General features: G+C 39.5%; 1 protein-coding gene across 15 annotated transcripts in view; it reads right to left on the bottom strand.

The window, feature by feature from the left end:
• nbeaa (neurobeachin a) overlaps positions 1-24,555 on the bottom strand; it is a 150,968-nt gene that overhangs the window by 13,928 nt on the left and 112,485 nt on the right. For 6 of the 15 annotated variants that reach the window (XM_021324598.2, XM_021324602.2, XM_021324600.2 and 3 more), the window contains 13 exons: positions 21,425-21,549; positions 21,264-21,332; positions 20,988-21,156; positions 20,283-20,674; positions 18,948-19,084; positions 16,224-16,378; positions 14,245-14,371; positions 11,975-12,094; positions 9,651-9,784; positions 9,027-9,088; positions 5,014-5,078; positions 1,987-2,095; positions 1,271-1,437 (listed from right to left, as the gene is read on the bottom strand). In XM_021324598.2, the coding sequence (XP_021180273.2) occupies positions 1,271-1,437; positions 1,987-2,095; positions 5,014-5,078; positions 9,027-9,088; positions 9,651-9,784; positions 11,975-12,094; positions 14,245-14,371; positions 16,224-16,378; positions 18,948-19,084; positions 20,283-20,674; positions 20,988-21,156; positions 21,264-21,332; positions 21,425-21,549 (1,831 nt within the window). The remainder of the gene's footprint in view (positions 1-1,270; positions 1,438-1,986; positions 2,096-5,013; positions 5,079-9,026; positions 9,089-9,650; positions 9,785-11,974; positions 12,095-14,244; positions 14,372-16,223; positions 16,379-18,947; positions 19,085-20,282; positions 20,675-20,987; positions 21,157-21,263; positions 21,333-21,424; positions 21,550-24,555) is intronic. The other 9 variants (XM_036143011.1, XM_036143013.1, XM_036143016.1 and 6 more) reach the window with 4 other exon arrangements.

The following is a 24,555-nucleotide window of genomic DNA, read 5'->3' as shown; positions in this document are numbered from 1 at the left end:
TTATCCTTTTAAAACACAAACAGTAGATACAGCAACAACGCACCGTTGAGTAAATGGCTGGTCTCGGTGAAAGGCATTGTGAATGTGTTGTCTGGATTTTAACCACTAAGTGTTATTATTAGTTATAGCTCCTTTAAACGTCTCTAGTCTGCACTCGGTACAGACCAACATTAGAGAGTGATTACTATATCATCATTTTTAGTTACCAGTTACCAGTTTCCAAGTGGTGCCATGAGAAACATTTTTTTAATCAAATATTACATAAATTAATAATGCATAAAATTAACTGTTGTAGATTCAAAAAAAAAAGTTAAAAAAACAAAACAACTGGACTTTTTTCCGAAGTTTGAAGAAGTTTCACTTCCCATCCAGAAAGCTTTCTCAATTCAAATGTCTGAAGTAGTGTGGAGTTCCAAGCTTTATATTATTGCCCAAAAAGGCGTTGTTATGGCTCAGATAGCATGCAAATTGAACCGAAACAGACCCACGCCCATGCAATGGGGCTTCGTTAGGGTCATTATTGGCCTGTTTTTTTTGTTTTACACATAATGATAAATAATAAACAAATTAACAATCTGACACACAATAAATCAGAGCTTTTTCCTCTTAAATAATTACCTTGAATATTTATTATGAAATGATTTTGGAAAAAAATATATAAATATCTAGTGATGTAGGGCAAATTAAATTTTTAGACGTGTGAAAAAGGAAAAAGTTAGTGGGGTTTAACCTGTCTTGTAAATGAGAAATATCATAGTTTTAGATCTCTCTCTCCTATAATTTGGAGCATTTAGAGACTGTTTTGGTCTATTTTTTTTATTAAATCATTGTACTGTTATACTTATAAACATTTATGGTTGAAACAACTCATCTTAAAATTTTCCAGAAAAATAAAAAAAAAACGTAGTTTGCCATTTATTGGTAGAATTAAATCAAATGTATCAACTAAAAAACATGTTTGCAGGAAAGAACTTTACAAAAAGTGTCAAAAATGGCAAAATCTCTGACTCATCCATCTGTTTGAAAAATTTATTTTACTGTAAGAATACTGACACTTGTAAAAACTGTAATGTCTTTAGTCATTGTTGGATATTGTGATGATGTTTTAGCAGCCTTTAATGCATACTCTCCTGACTTCTCTTTTCTTATCTGCCGTCGAGATTTTCTTTTTCTTTTCCCATCAGCTTTTGTCTTCACCTGACATGCTCATCTAATTTCACGTGGGCATTTTTACTGAGATGGAATTTGACTTTAGCATTTTCCCGCTCACCTCTGGGACATCGTCCCCCAGGCTCCGTGCTTATTGGTCAGGATGTTGAGGATCTTCTGTTTTAGCTGGTTGGCGGTCACATGATCTCTGTGCTTGGCGGCGCTGATGAGGTGGTCGCACATTTTCTCCTCCTCTCTGCGGTCCGCAGCATACTGGGCACAGTTAGACTGAGCAGAGGGAGTAAAAGAGCTAAGCAAGGACCGGGCACAATATATAAATAAAGTTAATGCAAATATTTGATAACTTCTACGCAATATACAGTCGGTTTAGTGCCCTTTTGAATAATTTCAAATAAGGTTGTTTCATCAAAATGTTTAGTTGAAACTCAGGAATCAAACATCCACATGTCAACACACACACACACAAAAAAAACTTTATCATTTAAATAATCATTAATAAAATGATCCTCAAACTTTTCTCTTAGTTTCCATCCTGTTTTATCAACATAACACTGGGGTAAAAATGTAGCGTTAAGCACAAAAAAAGATTTAATTTAAAAGGCAAAACAAATAAAAAGAGAATTAGAACAATTATTTTTATGTCGATACTCAGCAAGGATACATATTACTGTCTAAAAAATAATTTTTTAGACATAAAAAAAAAGACTTAATTCCTACCTCTTTGGTGTAGCAGAAATAAAACGGTAAAGTGAGTAATAAAATCGCACTTGAGAGCTCACAGCATAACGCCAAAGGAGAGGATGAATCCTTGTTTACCTCAAATTCGGCGTGTTTGTGGACATCCTCGGCCCGCTGTCTGTTCAGGATGAACTCTGCTTCATTGGCAACACGGACGATGTGATCCTTCATGGCATGGCACAAGAGTCTGGCAAAACAGTTCAGGTATCAAACAAACATTGGAGTAAGAAAAATGAAAGAAAAGCATTACCTCATAAATAACAAAGGAAGCTTTTATGTGCAGTGCTCTGCAAATGTTGTCGCACTCCTGGAATTTTTGTTTACAGGTAGTTTTTTTTTTATTTACCCATTAGGTGATGACCTTAGAAGTTAATCAGTGGCACTGGATTTCATTTAGGGGCATCAGAGTAAGAGTAAAAAAAGCAATAAAACTATAATTTTCCTCTCACTTCCTCATTATTGTGCTAGTTTTTCACCTATTACATAAAATCCGGATGAAACACATTAATGTTTATGGTTGCAACATAAAAAGTTTAGAAATATTTAAGTGGTTTAAAAGCTGCCCTAAAAGCAAAATTTCAGTGACAGTTTTATTTTTATGGATCTAAGATTTGTTCTTAAACTCCAAGAGGCCAAACTCAAGGCACTGAGGCTTGGTAAGTATCAGCCAGCTGTAAACTTTACCCCACTTTAATGAGTTGATGCTGAGCATTTATCCTGCCAAGGCTGTCAGTAGGCCTCAAACACATTAGAAGAAAAAATAAAAAAACTCTCATCAATATGTCAATGACTGGGACTTACAGCGCCCCATACATTTATTTATAGCTTTACAATAAATTAATGTTTTTACTGCAGTGGCATATTCACACACTGAACATTATAGTTACAGCCAACATTTAATTTGAGGACATTTATTTAGCAAAGAGAAAAAAAAACATATTGAAAAATTATCATATAAACTGATTTTTAACAGATCAGAATCAATAATGTAAAGTAATTTTTTTAAATTCTTCCCATCTGCTCATACAGCCCTTTTCCTATAAATATGTCCATGACATTAGGGAATCTAAAAAAATCCTCCAGGGCCTCTAGAGATGAAATAGGCCATCTGCATCATTGATCTTCCACCATGCTTAAAACAGTGAATATGCAATCTATCCCCCAAATTTCCCCATAAACCCACCTGAAGTTCTGTTGCCAGAAAACTCTGTCTTAGTCTCATCACACCAAAAAAATAAAAAAAACCCATTCCAGTTAAAGTCCCAGGGTATGGTTAATGAAACTCCACACATTTAGATTTGTGAAAGTAGGACAGCGCCGTTTTCTGGGTTAGGTTTAGAAAACATCTATTGGCATGTAGATGGCATCTAATCATTGCCGAGAAGGCTTGGTGTCCTCAATACTCCTTACTGTAATAATTTTATTATTTTACCGCCTTACCATTTCCCTGACTGTGTGATATGGCGAAATATTATCCTTTTGTAGCCTAGCTGCAAGTGGCTAAAGGAAATAGATCTCTGTGCCACATTTTATTTACACCACAGCAAATCCGGAAGTCATTATTTTTCCATCTTTGTCTACAACACACTAGCAGAAACGTTGAAAATTGTCCAATTTTCCTGCCATGCTACTAGTGGGTGGTAGTTTCTTTGAAATTCAAGGTTCTTTGATTTGTAGTCCTAGGAAGATTTGGTAATGCAGTGCTTCAAAAATGCACTTACACATGCTGGGAAAGACAAAAAACAAAAAAACAAAAAAAACAAAAAAGAATCTCACATTACCAAAGCCACAAAATTTAGCAGTGCTCAGGAAAACAAATCAAAGGACACAGAGGACAACACAGGGATCAAGATGCAGTCCATTGAGAGTGTCCGTGTCATGAAATGCAACAGCTTGTGCATTTCATTAGCAGCATTAGGAACAAAGCTGTTTTTAAAACGTCTTGCCCTACAAGACAAGAATCTCCAACCAATTTGAATTGCTTTATTGAATTGAATTGTTTTGTTTGTCCCCCAGGAGATTGCATTTCAGTACAACCCATCCAGAAAGACAAACGTGGGTAGACAGGTGACCGAGGCTGCTGCCACAGAGATGCTGCCTTTTTGCAGGGTAGAGAAAATAATACATAGGGATGGTTGAGGGGGGGAGAAAAAGTGCATTTATAGGAGGAGATGAAACTCTATGTGAAGAGGATGGAGTTGTCATTTAAAACAGAAGAGACAGTATGCTGTACACTCAACAACCTAAAAAAAAAAAAAAAAAAAAAAGACTTAAAGGGCACCTGCACTAAATAAACTTTCAGAATGGCAGGGACTGAAATGTTTTTTTTTTTTTTTGTTTTTTTTTTATGGACAGACGACGAGGTTCACCTGTTTTTCCATTGAGGTTTACAAAAGCAATAGAACCGGAGCAAAACTATTCCTTTCCAGTGCACAGGGCCATAGATTAATAAATCAAAGTTCCTTCAAACTATGACTGAGTTCAAAAAGTTAAGAATACTTGAATTGTCAGGATTGTTAATAACTGTGGCTCTGGGGAATTCGTAAAAAAATAAATTAAAAAAATGATGTGGGATATTTTCTGGACTGTACCAAACCTGTAACTCAGCTTGATGTAAAAGCATAACCCACCAAAGTCGGTGGTGCCAAGAGACCCTGAGGGGCAGGGCTGTGTGTGTGGGGATGAGCGGTGGGGGGGTGGGGTTGTGTTCAGGGTTTTGTCATCCAGCTTTTGTTCAGTCATGTGACAGTGATGCATTTCAGCCAGGATTATGGTTGTTTTTAAATAAAGCAGAGATGCAACGTCAGGAGGCCGTTTTTACAGGGTGAAGAGGTACGAAAAGCAGTGTGTAAGTCTAGGCTATGACCCACATAACAAAATTCAGTTAGCATAGTTTTCCTTCTATACAAAATGTACACACCCACACACACATACAAAGGTAAATATTGGTTATCAAACATAACTGCAATATTAATATCTGATATTGATATTGGCCCAAATTTTTAAATTGGTGCATCCCTACTTTTTGTACATCTTAATCACGGGAGCCCATAAGCATGCAGAGCACTGTAAATGGCAGCATAACCTTTGAGCTTAATGGATTACCTCCCCTCGTTGATGAGCTCGATGAAGGCCAGTCCGGCATTCTTCTGAATTGAGTTCTGCCACTCCTGCAGGTGGAAGATTAACAAATATTAAAATGTTCTCATGAAAAAAATGTAAAGCAGAAAATACTATTTAATACCTATTTAAGATAAACAAAGACATTTTAATATCAGATAAAGGCAACCTGAGTAAATATAAAACTGTTGTTTAATGGTGGTTTCAATTAATATTGGGGGAAAAAGTATCCAAACCAAACTGGTTGTCAATAAAATGAGTTCACTGTAATTAATCTCTTTTTTAGTTCAATTCAACACATTAAAACAAGGCCTAATTACTGCCAGACCTGTTAAATAATACGAACAAAAATAGGGTAAATAGAACTTGTCTGACTAAATGAAGTAGACCAAAAGATGGTGAAAAGCAACACATCATGGCCCAAGTGTGACAAAACAGCACAAGCAAATACTTTTTCACTGCGTGGCAAGTTAAACGTAAATAAATCTAATAATATAAATCATATTCTAGCTTTAAAAAAAAAAAAATCTACCACAATTTATCCAAATGTTTTAAAAAATCTAAACGTGAATTGTGTTTGTTTTGGGGTTTTCGTAATGAACTCAATGTAAGATGAGGGGAAAAGACGTTTTAGTAGTTCTGTAAATGTCATTGAAAATTCATCCATCAAACTGTCTGTGATTTTCTATTTCTTGTGCATATGGAAGGGGTGGGGGGGGATTTTGATCGGGATTACAGTGCTGCTGAAAGCCTGAAAACTATCAGCGCTCCATTAGCTCCACTGGCTCTTAAGGCCATCTCCTGTTACACCCCCAGCATCCAGGGGATCGATTTCTGGGCTCGAGTTTGCTCTCCGCGGGCCTCTAATGGCAGACGAGACTGGAGTCAGGGGTAATACTATACATGCTGACAAGCTGCCTGCCAGAAGAGCAAAGACATAAGGAAAAGGGAGTGGTGGGAGGCGAGGGTGGAAGATGAAAGCAGTCGCTACTGAAAACACTGAGGCCAGGAAAGCAGAAGAGCCTGAAAGTGTGACTGGAGATGGAAAGGAGGAGAGAGGAGCGCAGAGATGGAGTGGCTGAGTTAAAGGGAATGACCAGTTCGTAAGAACTTGAGGATGACTTCAAGTAGAAGAGCTCTTATGAGGGAAGAATCAGAGAAAACAGAGCCAAGATGTGAGACAGACTTCGTTTCAAAAAACAGAAAATTGGCCGCCCGCACAGTAATGGTGAGTGCCGTCCTATGTTTTGATCATAAAGTACTATATATATGTAGTTTAATGCATGCAGGCCAAAGTAACTAGAAGACTTCCTACATTGGTCAAGATATGATGGTTTTATGATTTCAATAGGTTTTTTATGTATTATACAATTTCAGGACAAGGAACATATATTTTTATTTCATTGTAAGCGTGCATATCAGATCATGTCATATTACACATGCATTAAGTATTCTGGATTCTGGGCATTCTAATAACCTCACTTTAAGGACTCTTTAACTTCAACAATTGACACAACTGGTGAAGAATTAACATTTAAAACACTAAAAAATAAATAGGATAAATTTTAGAACATTGAGCAAATGGTACGAGCACTTGTACAGACATACCTTAATACATTAGATAATCATTAAAAAGTTGACTTGCTTCAGTTGTTCTGTTCAAACAGTGGTCCTCTTAGACACACTGAGTGATATACTGCATGTCAAGCCTTTGTTTGTTAGTTTCCAGGAAAATTCTGCTTCTCAAAAATGTGATTAGTACATAAAAAAATTAGCACTATAAAAAAAATACTGAAAATCCCAGTTTTTTTTAACCGTACAGTAAATTTACTCAATAACTGGTCGGGGATCTTTTTCTATGAATTATTGTATCAATGCTGTGTGGCATGAAGGTGACTCTGTGGCTCTGCTGAGGTGACGAGGATACAGCCTTCAGCTCGTCTGTATTGTTGGCTCTAGGGTTATTCCATCTTCCCCTCTTCGATACTCTGCTGATACTCTATGGCGTTTAGGAGAGGCCAATTTACTGTGGCCATGAAAGCAGGAATTGGTACTTTTGGCAGTGGGAGCAGGTGCCAAGTCCTGCTAGAAAATGAAATCACCATCCCCATAAAGCTTTCAACAGAGGGAAGTATAATGTGCTCTAAAATTCCCTGGCAGGCAGCTGTGCTGATTTTGGATAAGGCACTGACTCTAGCTGTAGTCCATCAGCTTGAAACTCTTCCAAACCCTTGAATAAACTTAGCTTCACATTCCCCTAAAGCAGGTATCATCAACCTGGGACACCAGAGACACTGTTATTATGTTTTGGACACATACGATATGATTCTTAAAATCTGAATGCAAATTTAAGTGAATCAAACACTAATTTTACTCCTTCAGTACTACATACTGTATTTTTCGGAGCATAAGACGCACTGGATTATAAGATGCACAGTGAATTAACATGTCTTTGTGCGCCTTTGTCCACATATAAGGCACAACAGATTATAAGGTGCAATATTCTTCCCAAGAGTGTAATATCACTCTGCCTCTTCGCGTACACAGCTCTCTCCTGAGAGGGAGAGCTATCCGTCTCTGTTGGGAGGACAGATTAGTTGGACTACGCTGCCCTGTTTCTAACATAAGGCCAAAATAAACATAACTTTTATATTAAATTAACTTACTGGGTTTATTGTTCCTAGCGCGTACTCCGGGCGCAGGTGGCCAAAAGGCTCATACATACACGGGTGTACTGTGCAAATACTGTGAGCTTGGCGGACTCTGAGCTGACTCTCCACGGACGTTTTACCCTTCATAGTCGAACGTACTATTGCCAACAATTCTTGTGGCAAATTCCTACAATTCCCATACTTTCTGCCAGTGGGACGAAGCGGCGGAACGGATGGTAAAATATGTGATTAGATAGCTGAGCATCCAGAGCCGTTTCTTTTCCAGCAGGCTCCCACCTAATCAGTGAGAACAGAGAGGGACTGTGATGCCGCGCGTCGTTGTGACCGCCTGCTTGGAGCAGCTCAGTGCATCAAGCTCAGTGTCACATATAAAACAGTTTGATGTCAAGACTTCTTGCCTATAAGAAGTTTATAGTGTGACACGTACCTGTACGCGCGGACCTCCGCAGAGTATGTGGGCGCCCTACTAAAGTCGTACTTACACATTTTAACAGATCTTTGAGTGAATTTTACCCCATAAACTTGGTCAGTAAGCACAATTTTATAATCGTTTATAAGGTGCACCAGACTATAAGGCACACCGTACATTTTTTGAGAAGATCTAAGGATTTTAAGTGCGCCTTATAGTCCGAAAAATACAGTGCATGTCAGATAATTGTCTTAGTGAAAACAAGCCTGAAACAGATGCAACATCCTTTCATCTGAATCCTGGACAGAGGAAGTAAAGATCAGGTGGCTGTTATTCATTAAGTGAAGTAAAACAAAATGTTTGGACTGCCTCATCAATAATTTGGCATTTGCAAGCACACGAGTGCATTTCACGATTGCGTCCATATGCATGCAAATATACGAGCGTGCAGGTGAGCTGAAGGGTTGAAGGCACCACTTTTCTGACAATGAAAGAGGTGGACCAACAGTGAAGGGAATTCCTCAATAGGATGAGGTTATCCCCAGTTACTTGTGTCACTATTTTCAAGTGAATTTATTCCTTCCACTTAACTTTCCATCGATATGCTTGGATGCGACACTGGGTTAACACCGAGCTTTCCCATGGAATTTCTTGACCACGATTTTATCAGGCCATAAATACTTTCTGTATTTTTCTAATGCTATATTCTTATATTCCAGGAAACTGAATTTAATCATTTCATTAGCTGTGAATCATAATCGTCAAAATGTACATAAATGGGCAATATGATTGAGTGTAATGAATCACATATGTAAGTTTCACTTTTTAAAATTTGAACTAGTGAAATAAATTGACCTGATAATCCCATGTATGGGGAGGACCCAGATTATCGAGAGTGAAGTTGATTAGTCACCAACCTGAGAACAGAGCAGCATTACGAGCTCCACCACAGACGTGCTCGACTTCATGCACACCAGACCTGCGGATCGAGCACAAGCGCCACAGTCAGGAGTCTTTCTTCTCCTCAGCTGACAAAAAAACACTCACATCTTCCAGACACACGCATCTATCCGCAAAGTATTAATACAGTTAGGAATCTTTGGCTTTACAGAATCATGCCACAGGAAAGACAACAAAGCAGAGGGATTCAGGGAAGGAAAGAGGTGGAGGAAGGCAGAGAAAGGAGGGAGGAAATCTGAGAAGGAGGAACACAGAGACAGTGAATTACAAAAACAGGAAGCAGGTGGGAGGATCGAGGACACATTTAGGACAATCTAGAGTCAAGCGATGCTAAATATAATCTGATCTAAAAACATATCCGTCTATCTAGCTGAGTTCATCTGGTGCAAAGTAGTGACTTCATACCTGCTTGACGAATGAGTGAAGCAGCTCAGAGACGCTTAATGCTCGGTGTCTCACAAACACACACACACACGCGCGTTCGGTGTTTCTCGCACTCAATCATGGCGGTGAGGGACAGTGAATGAGGAGACTCCACAGAGAGCGACGCCAGTTAGAAAAAAAGGAGCCGTGTACAGCACCTGTACCTTCTATGAGCAGTTCCTGCCCATGGCTACCCAGCAGCGTCCTGGACAGGAAGGGGGCGAAGTCCACGAAGATCTCCCTCAGCAGGGGGGCCACCTTCTCCAGGGCGCGCTCCAGCTTGGTGGTGATGCTGCGGAGGGGGGGAACAGGGCGAGAAACGCAGATGAAGGAAAGAAGAAGCGAGAAGAAGATAAGTGACAAACGGGAAAAGAGCTTAAGATGGGTGGAATATACAAAACGGACGTGAAACACACATGCGTGAGAGAAATAAGTGGGGAAATGTGAGGACAAGAGAAAAAACCGGGGGAGTGTGAAGTAGACATGGGCGACACGAAAAGGTCCGAATCAAACGGGATGATGGTTTGGGTTTGGTGGCACGGCGGCTGTGTTAATATCGGTAAGGTGCTGCAGTTGAAAAGCTAATCGTTGAGCAAACAAACTGAAAAAATGAATGAGGCGGCTTTACTATATCGCACTCGAATCCCACAAACTGGATTGCATGTTTAGTTGTGCTACAAATGCTTTGTGTTTCTGCGTTAAAGACTCTTTATGTGTAGCGGCTCAGGCGCAGAAATTGTTCTGTTAAATTTGGAAGCCCCAAAAATACTTGTGATGCGATTTCCCATCGTGTCTACGTGAATCCATTATCATTTTTCTATTAAATGAGCAAAAATCCTTTCATAATGAAGTTCAGGCAGGTATCTGATCAACAGATCTTACACTATCGGTAGAAATGGTAAAGTTTTACCGATTCTACACTAACTTGAGGAAAGTGCAGTTCAAAACTTGTTGGAAACCAACAGCCAGTGGTTTGTAAGATTTATTTACAATCTTACAAAAGTTCTTCTTGGTTGAAGAACTTTTATTTATGTTCTTCAACCACTTTTACCAGTGTGGAATACTGGTGCAACAACCAACTTCAGTGAAAATTAAGACCATCAATTGGATGTCAAATTTATTTTCTCCAAATCTGCTGTGGGAAAGGGGGAGTGAATTAAATACAATTCAAAAAGTCATTATACAGAGAATTTGCATTAAATTTAAACCAATGCAAAATTAATGTACACTATTTAAAGGCATTGGTGGCATAATTCAAGTCCAGAATTTGTGGATGTTAACTTGCTGTAAATATTGAGTTATCCCAATGGCCTTATTTCCCTCCAACAATGGTTAAAATTGGTATTACAAGAAAAAGGAGAAGTAAGAGGCGGAAAAGAAGAAAGTAAAAAAACAACAACATTGTAGCTGAAATGAATTTCTCCACCTGTTGTTCTTGTAGTTTAGATTTCTATATATTTGGGTTCTATGAAGATTTATCAGCAGTCAGTATCTTACATGAAACAGATAGTGGTCTGGACAACCTAAACTACTGGATAACAGAAGGAGCGCCGGTTTTAAAAGTGGATTTAAAAAATAAAACAACCTTGATCTCAAAACTGTTTAATGTCATTAAAGCCAAAGCTACTTTATAAAAAAAAATAAAAAAGCCTTCAGTTTTGGGTCGGTGCTTTGTTTACATTGATGCCAACGGTAATTTACATGAAAAGCAGCGTGAGTCTGTCGCACTATTTGTTACACGTGAAACAAAACAAACTGAGCCAAAACCCAGCCACCGTAGCGACACAAACTTCTGGAAAAAAAAAACAAAAAAAAAAACAGAGTTTGCATGAGCCAAATAGGATTTTATAAAGACTGGGTTTGCTCCTTGATGAAGAGAATTCCTGTTCGCTCAGACTGAGAGCCTTAAGATACTGACTACTGATGACTTGCATGCAAAACCCCACTTAGAGTAAAATCCAGCGTAGTTATACAGTTATGAAAAAAAGGTGTTTAGATGAGGCAGAAACTGAATCACCAGTTTTTTGGGGGCTTCCATCTTTGAAAAAAAAAAAAAAAAAAACTGAAAGCAAAAAGTAATGCAATAGCTTAACAGCAAAGCAAACGGAACCATAAATCTGTAACAAAAAAAAAAAAAAACTGCAAAATTTGCTTCTATGGAAACACGTGTGAACTGGGTCCCTTGTGTTGTAGAGAGGTAAAAGAATACAGTGCAACCCAGGTCTGATCCAGACTTTGGGCTCGGTGTGTGAAGACAACCATGCAGTAAGGGACAGACTTAAATGTGGTGCCGTAAATGCGTACAGTATGAGCTGTTGGCCTTAAAACAAAAGCAATGCCGCCATCTTGCCGGAGCAAAGATGTCCGTCTTTTGTTACATGGCGTACAGAGAACATTTTGTAGTAGCTGGGCAGAGCAGAAAGGGTGTGGTGGAGGGTGTGGCAGAAAGGGGGGGGGGGGGACAGGACGGGTGTCTCCTTGCCTAAAACACTGTCCTGCATCTCGGGGGGCTGCCTGGAAGCCTGCCAGAGAGCTAAAAGACTTGAGCTCAGGGGGCGTCTGACCGCTGCGCAGCGCACACTGCGCCACCTCACAATAGGCACTGGAATACAAACCACACATAAAAAAACACACATGCAGACATGCACACTGATTAAGGAGCACACATACACACCCACACACTCCTGTGTCAGTGCACTTTCATTAGAACAAGCGTCCGCTAAGGTTAAAGTACAAACTTCTACAAATCATTTAACTTTCTAACAAGTCATTTCCTGGTAGGCAAAGACATATTCAAACTTCAGCGACGCCAACTCTGTTGTTAATCAAGACAAAAACAAAGGTTGATGTTAATGACAGGTTCATTTACATGTTCTCTGGAAGACATTGAGAGGGGTGAGCTGTACATTAGTGCATCGTTCTGCAAAACAGTTTATATCCCCGGAAGCTTTTTCCCATGTTCTCACATTAATGCCAGGAACCGTGCTGTGTTTTATTGGGATTTTGTGTGATAGTCCAACACAGAGAAGTGGAAAAAAAGTTGATTAGAAAGGAAAAAATATCTGATTTTGTTTCCTTTTTCCTTCTTGCAAACAAAAACTTAAAAAGTGTGCAATTAATTGTGTTTCACGTTCCTGATTCAATATACAATATACATTCATCTTTTGCTACAGGTTTTTTGGAGTACGTCTTTTTCCAAGTGGGTTTAGCTTTTTTAAGCTTTTGAAATTTAGAGAGAAATTTGCTTATTGACCATTCTTCTTTGCAAACTAACTAGAACTCAGTCAGATTAGAGCAAGTGGGGGTCTGTGAACATCAGCTGTATGTCTAGACGCCGACTACCACATGATGTAAACCAGCTCTGGCTGTATGTTTAGGGCTGTTCTCCTGCTGGAAGAGGAGCCGCTGCACCAGTCTCAAGGTGTTTCTACGGGTTTGCCCCTCTTTTTAGCTCTATACATTGACCCTGAGCCGTTACTTAGGCCCCGCTAAAGAAAAGCATCCCCTCGTTATGATGCTGCTGCAACCATGGGTCACAGGGAGGCTGGCGTTATCTCTTTTTAAACGCTGCTCGTTTACCAATGTTCTCAAACAAACCTCTGAGGCCTTCAAAGGATAGCTAGATTTATATTTAGGTTAATTATACACACGTGGAGTCCATTTAATAATTTAGTAACTTCTGAAAGAAGACGGTCGCTCTGGATTTTATTTAGGAGTATTCGGGGTAAAGACATTGGTACAATTGGTACGCCATTTTTTTTTCTTTTGGGTGGGGGGGGGGCAGAAAAATACAACCATTTATCCGTTTTCTGCGACCTTCACAATACTGCACACTATCACATAAAATCTCTCCAAAACACAACAAAGTTTGTGGGTGGCGCATGAGGAACAATGGGAAAAAGTTCAAGGGGTATGAATACTTATTCTGTGCACTTTTAATTGATGGTGTTTTCCTCCTTATCTACAGTGGAAAGCAAGCTAACACACTGAAACACAGTCATGTCGATGCTGAAGAGCGGCGTACAGGGTTGACTAAGTGGGATGCGTCAGTGGTACGTGTGCATGGCAGCTTGGAATAAGCATGGAGGGAGAAAACTTAATCGATATTCAGCCTGGGAGGCAGGCGAGATCATGTTTCACTTCCTATGGCTGGGTGCATCTGGCCCTCCTCCTAATGAGCTCGGTCTGTGTGTTTGCAACTGCAGCCATTTATTCTATTTTTTTATTTCTTTTTTTTTTTTACATCCAGCAGATTTAACAACAAAGCTGGCTCTTATATTGTAAGAGAAATAAAATCCCAGTAAATGTTAATATTTTTCCTTACGTCATGTCTCTAACTGGTTACAGGTGTGCCCATTTGTGTTCAGAGGCGAGCGCCGTGCATCTGCTCATAAAACAATTTATGCATTGCTCTTGTTTCACCTAATGATGGGACGTCAAGTGTTTTCAAATGGACTGACTGCGGCTGATGCGAGGTATTTGCTACCCGAGCTTTTGAGAGCCTGCGTTCCTGATGTCCCCGGCTCCTCCAGACATCAACCTACCCTCCCTGTGAGCTGTAAGAACTCTCCAAGTAGGATGAAGGGGCGGGAGTGAGGTGGAAATATGAGAACGACACACTTGAGGCCGGACGGATTAACGTGATAACAAAAACTAAAAAGGAGAGTAAAAAAAAAAGGAAAAAAAAGAAAAAAGAAAAAGAGGAAGGAAATCAAATGGCCGAAGAGCTTTTATGACGATGTACATACACACCTCATGTTCTCCATGGTGTCCTCCGGCATCGGCGCCACCGTCTGCACTGCCGGCAGATTCTTGCTGGTAGCGCCATTAACGAATGATGATGAGGAGGAAGAGGATGAGGAGGCAGAGTCTGCAGCACCTGGGCGGTGGGGGGTGGGGGTGGTTGGGCGAAAAAGGTAAGAGGAATAGTGATGAAAAATAAGATGACATACGAGACATTTAGATTACCAATCACAAGCAAATATATTCGATCTGGACGTTATTTCTCCAGACAAGATGCCGCACCGTTTCTGGGAATGGTTTGTGAAAATAGCTTCGCAATCAATATAAAAGAATCCAACGTGGGGCGCAACACCCCCAGCCTCGTGCGTTATGGATGCATAATAGAGCACGGAGGCTCTGACGGGCCGGCAGAGACGGGAATACTAATCTATTCCCCTACAATGGATCTGCTGAGTGGGATGCTGCATCTGTTTCTACAAGGAGCCAAAAAAAAAAAAAAAAGTAAACAAGAGCAAATGCAGAGGAGCATTAGTGACAGTCTGAGGTGAGTGCGCTCACTAAATGACTTGTCGTTTCTATCTTAAACTCTACTCATCTGGTTCCAGGGACGCTGAATATTTTCCTAAACAGGAGCTGCTGATTCAGCTTTTTATTCAGGTTTTTTTTTTTTTTTCTCTGGGACTGAATGTGGAACTAGAGCAACACAATCAATTCAGTCAGACTTTCTCTCAGTCAGTCAATTTTGTCAGACTGAGGGAAAGTCATTTAACAAAGAAAAATGTGATTAACTTGAATCTGCATTGGGGTTAGACAAGCATTCCTTGAGTTCCCAATCTTTATTTAATTACTTTTGGTTGTATTTATAGACCAAAAATAGTAGGTAAACTTAGTTATTATGTAAATAAATTAAGCTACCGATTACAGCCCATCAATAAAAAATTGAAAATCGATTTTGGACTGAATTGTCATACACTAAATACAGAAAGCCACTAAACCCGACCTAGAAATATTTTTTCTATTCATTAAGTCAATTAAAACAAGGTTCCCCCCTCCCTCCACACACCATTGTCAGCCTATAAATGCATGGATATTAAGGTACTTCTTCACATTTAATAAAAACAAATTGTGCAAATCAAATCTACTACCTCTTAAAAAGAAATAACTAAACCCAGCAGAGCATTCCTTCTCTTTTGTGCTCTGTTACAGAAAGTGGCTAATCAGAACTAAAATAAAAGGCAGGGCCAGGAAAAGCTTAACCGTGGAGGCACAAACCTGTTATAGCATAAAAGGAATTAAAAGGCAACAACATACCTTTTTAACAGTTTTATATTTTTATCCTTCAGATAAAAAATAATAATACTGGGCACTCTGAGTGAGAAATATCCAAAGCTGTGTCATATTTAGTTATAGGTGCCTTGAACATTTCTGCTGTTAATGGAAATGGAAGAGAAAAGAGGCCAATAGTCCGCTGCCTTCCTACAATTTTCCCTGGATCCAAACCAGCTTCTCTCAGGCCTCTAGCCTCCAAACTAGGGGTCTGCAATTTGTGGCTCCAAAACAACATGTGGCTCTTTAACCCCTTTTTCAGAGACATTTGATATGAAACAAAAACAATATACAAGATGGACATGGTTTTTGATTAAATAAGGCAATAAGACGGGGCTTGTTTCAGCTGTAAACATTCCTCCAACCGCTGCATAAAATTTCTGCAGGAGAAAGACACCAATACCACATGTTGTGCAGCCTTTTTATGCCATTAAGCTACAGGCAGTTGCTTTTTTTTTTTTTTTTTTATAAATACAGGCTTATTTGGACTCATTTCATGAAAGATAGAGGTTTTTATCTCTTGTAGAAATGCATGTTTGTTTTTGTTTGTTTTAAAATCTTTAAATTAAAGAAAATGAGTTTCATATTCTCTAATATCACTATAAAACAAAAATCTATATTCTCTCTCTCCACATATCCGACACCTCTGCGTGATCTCTCACCTGTAGTGTTGATCATGCTCTTGGGTGTTGCTGTTGCAGCAGCAAAAATGTTGGGTGTGCTGCCAGGAGTGGCCGACCCACTGGTGGTGGGTGTGCCCACCGTGTTGACTGACAGGCTGCCGGGCGGGGGCTTTTTCACTGGAACAACAACACTCCTGTAAGGAGATAAGACACAAACAGTTCAAGCAAAGGGGCACCCGAGACACTCGCGTCAACATTTGTTGTGAAACGGCACTTTATGAGTAAACTGAACTGAAGGGATGCGTAACGCTGACTCTGCTGTGCCTGCAGTGTACGGCAGCAAGGAGTGACCGGTGTGTTCAGTCCTCACTGCCGTCACCACAGCTTCTGGTGTGTAGCGCAGCAACATGCAGAGCAGGTATCCGGCTGTGGTTTAGCAGCGTCTAGTCATTTAATAGCTGCATATATTATGTTCAAACGTTTTTTTTTTTTAATCCGTACTTTGACAAATCTGTTCCAAATAAAAAGGATTTGTGTCATTCCAAACTTTCATTTTTGTTGCATTCAATTGAACGATCCTGTGAAATTCTGGGGTGCAGGATCAGGAGATTGGAAAAATACAGAATTACTCAATTAATATGCAACAAAACTGAAAACAAGAGAAAATATTGTAAGTTTCTTAATAGATTCTGCCATTATAAATGAAAAAGAAAAAAAAGATGTTGAATCTCTTGGTAGACTAAAATAAAAAGAAAAAAAATGCAACTTAACCTTTAAATGTAAGAACATAAAGCAAAAAAAAAATGTGACGCTGTCCTGGTAAAGATGTGCAAAAAGCCATGAAACATGACCTGTCACTGAAAAAATATAGAAATATCCAAACTTTAATTTGAGTACATCCACTGTGCTAGAAAAAAAATCTGTATTTGTTCATTTATTTAAATTTTTTTATAAATCGTAAATGCAAAGCTTTTCAGCTCTAATACCGATTCTTCTAAAATAAATGGCACTGGAGCTTTTTTTTTCATTTATTACCATTTGTTGACTTTTTTTTTATTGCTAACTTAAAACTTTCTGTTTTCTCTGGCCCTTACCTCCAGGCCACTCTTCAAAACGGAATACACAAGAGAACATGTCATTAAAATAAGACAGATACCTAAGGTGGGATAGGGAATAGAGCCGAATTAAACTAGAAAAACACGTTATATGTGATAATATTGGTAAAGGTTGTAATGAAAATATATAATTAAAATGTGTTAATGTCTTTCTGCTTTGGGCGGATTACAAACATTGACTCTAGATAGAGAATTGCCCCTTACTAGTACTGTTCACTGCAATTTATTCAATATCTCCCTCTCAACAATATGGGTTTAAAGCAGTTACTTGTGCTGCTTGTCAATGTTGTAATTTTTAAAAGCGATTAGACAAATTTGTGACATGTCGTGCAGCCCTAAAGGGAACCTGAGTTTATCCTGCCAGCACACGTACAGTAAGCAGGAGGGGAAGTAGTCTATGAACTGCACTGATAGATGATCGTGGCCTTTTAAAGGTAACCAGCAACCGTTCGCATGTCAACTGGTTGTTTGGCAGGCATGTTAGAAAAAAAAAAAATTAAATGGACTTAAACTCAAAGATAGTTTTTTGACCAGATGAGGCAAAGTTTGAACGCTATAGCCACAAACAATGCAGTTAACTTTGGTGTAAAACAACAGAAAGATATCCTGTCCCCAGTTTTAAATACGGTGGAAGATCTGCAGTGATGTGGGCTTGTTTCTTTCCCCGCTAACACCCAGAAGGTTTGAATATATTGCACAATGAGCTCTTTGCAGTAAGACAATGTTTTAAATATAAATATGGTGGTTTTTGCCAAAAGAACACAGAAACACAGAAACCCCTCCGTGTGCTCCAACCCCAGAGAGGAGCTGTCCCAGTGGCAAAAGAAGGGGTGCAAAAAGTTTACAGTACAGATATCAATAACTGTGACATTGGTGATTGTTTTTTAAAACATTTCCTAATATATGACTTTTTTCCTCTTACTAAAAAAAAGAGAAGAAAAAACACGGATGAGAACAAAACTTTGAATATATTACATCACTAAACGTATTTTTAGGCTAATAAAGAAAAAGACAAAAAAAAAAAAATCATGTTTTGTTTGTAGCAATATTTCGTTTTTCTTATTTACAACAGCTCACGGACACAATGCATAAAGTCGGCCTGACCTAGGGAGGCAGGCCTCATGAATGATGCAGACATCTCAGAGAGATGGATATAGAGCGTCTGTTATTAATAATGCATACTGCATTCAATCAATGACTTAGCTCACAGAGGCTCTCACAGAGCAGGATCAAGGAGACTAAATGATGTGGAGGAAATTTAAGTAGCTAATCATTTTCCAGACAGCTTCATGCGACTCTTGACTAAACAAAAGACCTCACTGCTGTCATTTAGCAGCATTCTTTTCAACAGATTAAAAAAAAGCAATGTTTTTGTCAAATGCAGTGCACAATAAACAAACGATCTGAGCTGAACTCATGTTTTTGCGCTTTTATGTGTATCTTTTGAATTTCAATGAAACAAGAATGAAGCAGGTAATCGGTAAAGCTCAAAACGTTTCTTTCATATTCTTAACAAAACATCGTGTTCTATTACACGAGACTTTATCAGTATTGACTGTAAAAATCTGGTCAGCTGATGGGTATGTTTAGCTCAGTGCTGACGGATCGATGTCATTCTCTATAGGGCCCCCCTGTGAGCATGACCGACCTGTCGAAGGAGTGGAACTGCATGGGCAGCATGGGATGAGTCTTCAGGGCGGGGTCTGGGTGGTAGGGAGTTGGTCCGGACTCCTGACCCAGCTCCGCGCCGTCAATGGGAGCCGCCACCAAGCTCTTCAGGATCTCCTGCGTTTCAGGGACAGAAACGAATCCGGTGAACAGAGAACAGTGCCTGAGGAAGCTCTGGTTTAGGTGTCGGCCTCTGTGCCACAGAGTCAAATGAAAATACAGCTCAAGGAAGCTTTAAAGTTTGACTGTACAGCTTATCAGGGGAAACAGAAAGCATGCAGGTGAATTTTTGGGCAGCATTTAAAAGATTGGGACTCAATGCATCAATTGTAGCTGCATAATTGATGTGAGCTAAAAAAAAAGAAAAAAAAAAGGTAGATCAATCAAGGAAACCTTATTTTAAAACGCTTGAAGATGCATAGTTTTACCCTGCTAGTGAAGGGTCAATGACGTGCAGATGTTATTTCAGATAAACACTAGAAATGAACTTGTTTTACTCATAATGAAAGCAGGCGAAATAGTTGTCTAAGCCAGTAACAGCTAGTCTTACCACCTTTAGCTGAAATGACTTCAGTGAGAAGCTTCTCGTAGCCGTCTACCAACCTCTGAAGTCTCAGGAAGGTTTGCCCCAGTCCTCACTTTAGTGTTTTTTTTTTTTTTTTAAAGTTCAGTCCGTTTCAAGTCATGCTACAGCATCTCAAGGAGATCTGGGCTTTGATTCAGACTTTCCCATTTTTAGTTCTTAGCCAGTTCTTAGGGTTTTTTTTACTGGTATGTTTTGGGTCCTTGTCATGTTGCAGGGCCCAGCTCTGCTTCCGTTTTAGTTTCTTTCACAGATGTTCTCTCATTTTGTCAAGAACCCTCTGATACTGTGCAGGATTCATGGTGTATGTGATGAATAATAGGGAGGTGGCCAAGTCCTGCCGCATTAAGCATGTCTAAACCATGATACTTCTAGCTCTATGCTGCACAGGAAATATGAGGTCATTTTCCTGGAATGATGTATTTTGTTTATGTCAAAGTCAAACTCTCTCATTGACAGTAGCAATAGCCTACTGTAGGTCCCATGATGATAGTTATATATATATATATATATAATATATATATATATATATATATATATATATATATATATATATATATATATATATATATATATATATATATATATAAATAAATGTGAGGGTGTCCTAATTTATGTATTGCTAAATTGATATTAAACATCCATCTAAATAATTGATATTAAACATATCCAAATATGTTAGAACCGCACACTGGCTTTCATAGGGTGCGCTAACTTTTTTAAGCAGCTCACCTTAACATTGATGCCTTTGTTTGTTTGGCTGATGCTAGAGATGGATGAAGGCGGGGCTTGGCACGAGTTAGGAGTGGACCTGGGGTCGTGGGGAGAATCCAGAAGGCTCTCCTGCGACCTCCGAACGTCAGACGACAGGCTGCACAGCAGGTCCGTGCCTCCTCCCCCACTCCCTCCTCTTCCGTTGTCTCTGTCTCGGTCTCTGTCCGTCTCTCTCCCCACCAGGCCCAAACCAAGCCCGCCGAGGCCCACCTCGGAGCCATTCAGGGACCCGGCCACGTGTCCTTCTTCTCCGATGCCCGAGTCTGTGTGCGGGAGGCCGGCCAGGGGCGAGTCATCCACGGGGGTAGGGGTCTGCTTGTCACGATCCGAGAAGGCCGTGGACGGGTGCTCTATAATGATGAGCAAGAAATAAATAAAATGTTGCTTCTTTTAATTAAAATGCACTTATGCATATGATCAGATTTAATTTTGGTTTGAAATAGAAGAAAGTATAGACATTTTATCGTAAAAAAACTTATTCTGCACAAAATAATACATATTTTTTCCTCCCTTCCGTTTTATTTGAAAACCTTATATCCTTGGCAGACTATTGTGGCTCGGCTGCAGTCTGGATTCTCTCCACTCCGGGGTTAAATCGACGAGTCACTGATGAGTTACAGCGTGACATACACGATACTGAGGCAAAACAAAGAGGAAAGTCACCTGTACTGGTCGGGGAGTTTATCTCGTGGCGGATGCTTCTCCCCGACAAGCTGGTGGACCTGCCGATCTCTCGCTGTGGTTCCAAAATATCTCGGTACTTTGACACCATGAGAACTGAGATGAAGTATACGACCGCCAGTGCCAAAAACTGCGCTTGCTTACTGTCGTCCTGCAGTAAAACAACAACAACATAAAACATAAAATACCCCGATATTTCTCGTATGGTGGGTTTTTCTCTTGTTTTACGCAGTAACTAAATACAACAGGCGTGCTCACCACATCTCTGAAGACCACGGCTCGAAGACGATTGATGTCCACGTCCTGTAGGAGTCTGTCTGGATCCTGCTGATGATATAAGACATAGAAAGCGCTGGGTCATACATGTGGATGTTCCTGTGTGCTGCAGGGGGGGAATATGATGAATGTCTGTTTGGTACCTTGCTGGCAGTGGAGGCACTGTGTAGGCTGTCCTGCGACTTGCTGCTGGTTAATGAAGACTTGCAACTTCGATCCCTCTGTCGTTGTCGGCACTCCAGGCAGTTTCTGACGGCCACGCAACACACTGAAGGTAACATGGAGAAAACAGGTAAAGGTCATATGATGGTTAGGGTGGTTTTAAGCTGCGGTTGAAACCATTTTATTTAATGTTTTGCAAAGATAAACATTCTACAAGTGTGCATTTTTTTGTCCATTACAAAACGCTACAAGAGGCAGGATGCAATAAAAACGGCAAACATTTTTACAGCTGAAATGAAGACAAGTTATCAGCATCGGTTTGTTCGTCAGCTAAATAATAAGAAAACAACAACAAAAACTGATGTGTTATAATTCATGTTATTTAGTTTAATGCAGCACTTGGTGACTTCTTAAAAAAGTCTTGATTGACCCAACCTTATCAATGTTTAAATGTTACTAAGGCATAAGAAAGTGCACCAGCAAAAGAAGAAATGTCAATTTTTTAATGAGTGTCCTTAAGGACATTTTAGCTTTCTGGAAAATTTCAATAATGAAAAACCTCCATGACTCACAGGCATTAGTTTCTGAGTCCAATGAAATCATGTCTCAGATCTCATTGCAATACAAATGCAGAATAACGAGTCTGAATCAGGAGCTGTCCAATCAGAGCAGGGTGTGTACTTGTCAGCAGCATAAGCCTGCCATACATCATCATTCTCATTTATTTATTAATAGAAAATTTTTTGTAAAAAAAAAAAAAAAAGTAATTAAATGGGTACTATTCTTCCGAGTTGAGTAGATGCACTTATGAATGCATTTCTAGGTTAATTAGTTGGCGTAATACAGAAACTTTGAAGAAAACTAATAAACTGTATGGTAAAACGTCCAATTTAATGCTTACACAGAAAAACAGAATATCTATTAAAACATAACATTGTAAACATCTACAATGTTTCATTAATTAACTTTAATTGGTGAGGGACTCTATAAGGTAAATGATGGAAAGGACTGTGAAAAGAAGTGATAATATACAGCAAATGTTATAATGTACTGCTCATATTTCTCTTAGTCTTCTTAAAGAAGCGTCACTTTCTCTGCATCAGAGCGCAGGTAGCACTTTAGATCGGCGATGTAACCCGGGAGCAGCTCTGCTCCCATCCACAGCGTGCACTAGATGCCACAGAGAACAGACCCTAAAGGCTTTAAACAAGTCACTGATGGATTCTTGTTTGCTCCGGGTCACGACCATGAAATGTTAGGCCCTTCTCTGGCGTGAATAAAACTGATGAAAGTTTAGGTGACGAGAATATTGGATTCAGTAGATTTCTGCAGATTTTTATGCATTGAGAAATTGGCTTGTGACTAGAGGCTGCAGATTTTCAGCTTGATTGGTGTTCATCGGCAAATGCACAATACGTCAGCGCTGCCGGCTTTTGCTTACAACAAGCTATTGCATGTGTATTGTGCCACTGAGTCAAGCGTTAAAGTCAGTAATTTTCAGCATCAGTGAGGCGTTTAAAATGAAGTCAGAGGAAGCACAGAGATGTCAAAAGCTATCCGGATGGAAAATGCATTCTCTACCACGAAGCTGCAAGAGAAAGAGAGAGAGAGCAAGACTTTGAGCAGATAACAGAAAGGCTGAATATAATGCATAAATGTTGGTCTGTTTTATTTTTCAAGCTTTTAATCTCTCTCCGCTTAAGAACATAATAGATTTTGAAATGTGGGCAGCTATAAGTAAATCTCACAGTGATATGTATCTAGGTTCTCTTGGAAATATACCACAGGGGCGTTTGTTTTCATAGTAGCTGTGCTGACTGAGCTAATATAACATGCTAGACTGTTTAAAATGTTAACTCTGTAGACTTTCTTTGTTCTGTTAGTGAAACACCTGTTTTACAGCGAATGCTCTCTCACACAGGGGATGCCGTTGCCTCTACTACTGACACAAATAACAAATAATTAAGACAGGTAGGCTAGAAAATCTATCCATCCATCCATTTTCTAACACGTCCCTATTGGGGTCGTGAGGGGTGTTGGTCCCTATCTCCAGCTGTCAATGGGCGAGAGGCGGGGTACACCCTGGACAAGTGGCTAGAAAATCCATTTTAAATATTTTTTCTCATAGTTATTGAAGAGACATTAGAATTGTTTAAAAATTGATACCAGCAGCTCAAAGCTATATAGAAACTGCAGATCTGACATCAGGATCAAAACGGTGCATCTCTAGTTCATGTTTCTGTGTTTATTACATGCTGCAGGTTTCAAGAGGGTCTTTGGCTTATCTTTATTTAAATGAAGCAATGCCACCTCCCAGCTTCCTGGTATTCGGCAAGTAATTAATTCATGATGAGAACTTAAAAAGAAACCAATTCCGAATCATCAACATTTATTAGACTGAAAGCTGTCAATTATTTTACAGATGAACTGTGAGATTTCATTTTCTCTTAATAAATTCACTCCTCAGGCAAAAAATACAAAACAAGCAATTTTAGGTTCTAAAAAAAATAAAATTAAATAGAAATGCACTGTACAGAAATCTGCGACCGATTTCCAGTATGTTTTTAGTAAAGCATTGTCCTCCCAATACCCATTGGCTCTGATTTCACTTCATGAATTACAGCATATGTAGAGCGTTCCAACATTTTCCTTTCCTGCCTTCCTGCCCATGAAGCGCCTTGACTCATCTATATTAGGTCCAGAGGTGACGGCATACTGCCTGCGTGGTAGAACGGTTGCTGTAAAACTATTCTAACGCAAATAGTTGTTGCAGACTTTCCATTTTGAACTTTCTTCAGCACACCTAACATCATAAAAAAAAACATACATCTCTGTGCATTTCCTCCAGAGAATACAGATCCTCACCTGAACTAGGAGATTTCCAGCCGGCTGCCAACATTTCCCCATCCAATAAGTGCAGAGCACCTTTGCTGTACTCCGTTTAGCCTTCCTGCCAGCTGCTCAACTCTCGCTCTACTTTGTTCTTTCACAGTCTGAAGCCACCACAGACCTGGGTCGACACGTTTTAAAATCGCTTCTCATAAATCTGTGCTTTCTTTGGCTTTATTTGTAAAGACCTCAATGATTCTGAAAGTAGCTGAGTCGTATTGAC

Source organism: Fundulus heteroclitus, chromosome 11 (assembly GCF_011125445.2).
Source record: "Fundulus heteroclitus isolate FHET01 chromosome 11, MU-UCD_Fhet_4.1, whole genome shotgun sequence".
Lineage (NCBI taxonomy): Eukaryota > Metazoa > Chordata > Actinopteri > Cyprinodontiformes > Fundulidae > Fundulus > Fundulus heteroclitus.
This window is presented reverse-complemented; position numbering and strand designations above follow the sequence as displayed.